Source organism: Olea europaea, chromosome 17, assembly GCF_002742605.1.
Source record: "Olea europaea var. sylvestris chromosome 17, O_europaea_v1, whole genome shotgun sequence".
In the NCBI taxonomy this organism is placed as follows: domain Eukaryota; kingdom Viridiplantae; phylum Streptophyta; class Magnoliopsida; order Lamiales; family Oleaceae; genus Olea; species Olea europaea.
Genome location: NC_036253.1, coordinates 3,887,158 through 3,891,072, shown reverse-complemented (window position 1 = coordinate 3,891,072; position 3,915 = coordinate 3,887,158). Strand labels below are relative to the sequence as shown.

The 3,915-nt window shown below is 31.0% G+C and overlaps 1 protein-coding gene across 1 annotated transcript; it reads left to right on the top strand.

Moving 5' to 3' along the window:
• The first annotated feature begins 1,876 nt into the window (after positions 1–1,876).
• On the top strand, positions 1,877–3,134 carry LOC111365780 (defensin-like protein 14). Its single transcript, XM_022986304.1, has 2 exons — positions 1,877–1,984; positions 2,687–3,134. Exons 1-2 carry the CDS (start codon positions 1,918–1,920, stop codon positions 2,863–2,865), a joined length of 246 nt encoding a protein of 81 aa, XP_022842072.1. The 5' UTR covers positions 1,877–1,917; the 3' UTR covers positions 2,866–3,134.
• The last annotated feature ends 781 nt before the right edge of the window (positions 3,135–3,915 follow it).

Here is a 3,915-nt window from a genome sequence, read left to right as displayed (position 1 = left end):
ACCTTATTCATTATTTTTCATAGTTTTTCTTGACACCTTTCCACCCACGAAAAAAATTAAAATTCCTATGAGCGAATTTTTGCTTGTTTTTCATTTTTCTTAACATGATAAGAACTTACAGAATATATACATTTGAGTAAGATTAATGCCTACCATAAAAGAAGTGTTCTTAAAAAGTAAAATAAAATGACGTAAATTTATCGAATAACTGATACTTTTTATCTTTCCTGATCCAATTTTTACACAGAGATGCAATTGGGGGAGGCAAAACCTTGCACAAAACTTAGCAAAGGATGGCGTGGGTTGTGTGCTCCTCATAAATGCAGCAGTTACTGTATTCACCACGAGGGAGCTTACCATGGTGCTTGTCTAAAAAATCACCATAGTAAGCATTATGGTTGCTACTGCTACTACCGTCATTGCTAATCAATGAATTTATATGTACTTGTTGGAGGTCATGCCTTGTGCCCGTCTACAATTTCGTACTGTGTTTATGTTTCCAATAATATTGCAATCCTCGAGTGCTTTCGTTTAGAAAAGTAAAAGCTGCCTGTGTGAGCTCTTGCAGCTGGTGGTGTCACTTGTGTCCACTAGTTCGTGTTACTTTTGTTGTACTTGTATTACCTAAATATTGAAGATTGTAAGTTTCTTTTAGTCTGTTTATTGATCAAAATATTAAGTGAGGATGTGTTAAAGATAGGATTTAAATAAATAAATGTGTCCACTCATTGAACATAAAATTTTATATGAAGTGGTTCAACATGACATTAGAGTAAGTAAATTAAACATAAAATTGATTTAACTTAAATCATAATTGGTAGCAAGACAATTGTTGGTACTAAAACCTCATTAATTAAGCAATATCTCAATTATTCATTTTGATGAGAATACACCAGTCAGTCAAAACTTTCTATAGGTAGTTTTACACACAGTTCTAACTGGGGTAACTTAACAAATATGTGTTCTACAAGATATAATCGATTGCGAAATTAAATAAAGAAGAACACCAGATATAATGTGGCAAGCCCCTAAGGAAAACATCCAAGGGCTCCCAAGCCATAGGTAAAATAATCAACTATCAAAGACTTTCATGACTTGTTCATAGCACTCTTGTGTACGTTAATTCATACCCTTTTCTCTTGAATTATCCTACCAAATTTGGAAAAAATAAAAACAAAAATAAAAAAATAAAAACAAAAACAAAAAAACAAAGATTTCTTTCATCCTATCCTTCAGAATGAAAAAGGTAACTTAAAATTGACTTGCTTTTCACATATATTATAGGGGATTTATGTTCGAACCATGGTTAAAAGATCGAAAAGTCTAATGTCTCCTCTTCATAAATGTGTGTGTGTACATTGCATTTACTAATTATTATAGTAATAGGAAGTATTTCAAAGAAATTTTCCATCATGTCAATCTCAAAAATCATTTTATATCGAAGTAAATAAAAAAATTATATTAACAAATTATTATGATGGGTTTATATAGCGTGTTCTAAATAGTTACTCTAATATTTTTTATAATTGATACCGCATCTTTGGCTGATTGGATCATATCCAAAAATGAGGTACTCTACCAATTTGGCATGAGTATAGAATTTCATTTTAGGTGAAGACTTTGAGATTGTCAACCAACTACAAGTTATTTTATTCTCATCATATATTTATATTTAATTAACTGAATCATTTTCAAGCTGAGATATTTTGCCAAAAAAAAAAAAAAAAGTTATTCAAAGATTTATTATAAAGCAATCATAAATACTCAGTCTTGATTTATTCAGTCATCACTTATTATTCACATTTGATTAAAATATATACATATATGTTGAATTATGCAGTTGCTTAGTTTATCTATAAATATGCATCTTCTCACTTGTATATTATCACAAACACTTGAAATTTAGAGTGCATAGAGATGGTTAAACTCAACAAGACTACTTTTCTTGCTCTCCTCTTCTGCTTCCTCATTATTGCAGCCTACGGTAGGTAGTTTTGCGCTCCATGAGCAGATAATTCAATTTCTATTACTGGAAAACATTGTCATGTTCAGTACATAGGACTGAACAAGATTTGTTGAGAGAACCACTTCTTCTTTTATATATATATATATATATGACTGAACAAGATTTGTTGAGAGAACCACTTCTTCTTTTATATATATATATATATATGACTGAACAAGATTTGTTGAGAGAACCACTTCTTCTTTTATATATATATATATATATGACTGAACAAGATTTGTTGAGAGAACCACTTCTTCTTTTATATATATATATATATATGACTGAACAAGATTTGTTGAGAGAACCACTTCTTCTTTTATATATATATATATCACATTCAATCAAGATTTGTCGAATGTAACAATATATGTCCTCACTTTATTCATTATTTTGCAATGCACCATGCTTATGATTATCATTAGAAAATAACCGGAGACAGTTAATCACCTTATTCATTATTTTTCATAGTTTTTCTTGACACCTTTCCACCCACGAAAAAAATTAAAATTCCTATGAGCGAATTTTTGCTTGTTTTTCATTTTTCTTAACATGATAAGAACTTACAGAATATATACATTTGAGTAAGATTAAGAAGTGCTCTTAAAAAGTAAAATAAAATGACGTAAATTTATCGAATAACTGATACTTTTTATCTTTCCTGATCCAATTTTTACACAGAGATGCAATTGGGGGAGGCAAAACCTTGCACAAAACTTAGCAAAGGATGGCGTGGGTTGTGTGCTCCTCATAAATGCAGCAGTTACTGTATTCACCACGAGGGAGCTTACCATGGTGCTTGTCTAAAAAATCACCATAGTAAGCATTATGGTTGCTACTGCTACTACCGTCATTGCTAATCAATGAATTTATATGTACTTGTTGGAGGTCATGCCTTGTGCCCGTCTACAATTTCGTACTGTGTTTATGTTTCCAATAATATTGCAATCCTCGAGTGCTTTCGTTTAGAAAAGTAAAAGCTGCCTGTGTGAGCTCTTGCAGCTGGTGGTGTCACTTGTGTCCACTAGTTCGTGTTACTTTTGTTGTACTTGTATTACCTAAATATTGAAGATTGTAAGTTTCTTTTAGTCTGTTTATTGATCAAAATATTAAGTGAGGATGTGTTAAAGATAGGATTTAAATAAATAAATGTGTCCACTCATTGAACATAAAATTTTATATGAAGTGGTTCAACATGACATTAGAGTAAGTAAATTAAACATAAAATTGATTTAACTTAAATCATAATTGGTAGCAAGACAATTGTTGGTACTAAAACCTCATTAATTAAGCAATATCTCAATTATTCATTTTGATGAGAATACACCAGTCAGTCAAAACTTTCTATAGGTAGTTTTACACACAGTTCTAACTGGGGTAACTTAACAAATATGTGTTCTACAAGATATAATCGATTGCGAAATTAAATAAAGAAGAACACCAGATATAATGTGGCAAGCCCCTAAGGAAAACATCCAAGGGCTCCCAAGCCATAGGTAAAATAATCAACTATCAAAGAATAAAAAAAATATAATAGCTTTAGTTTAGTAATTTCGCAAAATTAACTAAAACAATCAAAAGCAAATAAAGAACAACTCCCTCGTTTTCTTATTCTTTTTGACTAGTCGAAGAAGTGGAATTAAACCTTTTCGGTCTTGACTTTATTGCAACTTCATTATTTTATTCGGTAGCAACAAGTCCTTGGATTAAGATTCACCAATCTTAACTCACGCCAAGTAGCCTGATCTTTGAGTAAGGCTATATCATTGTCGTACAAGTGTGTAATCTTCAATTAGGGTTGAAGAGCGGAATTTTTTTTTTTTTTTTCTGGAGATACTTCACTGGAATATCAGTGAATCATAACTCATTGTAGAAGGTGACTTGCTGCTGCAGGTTTGTCAAACATATAC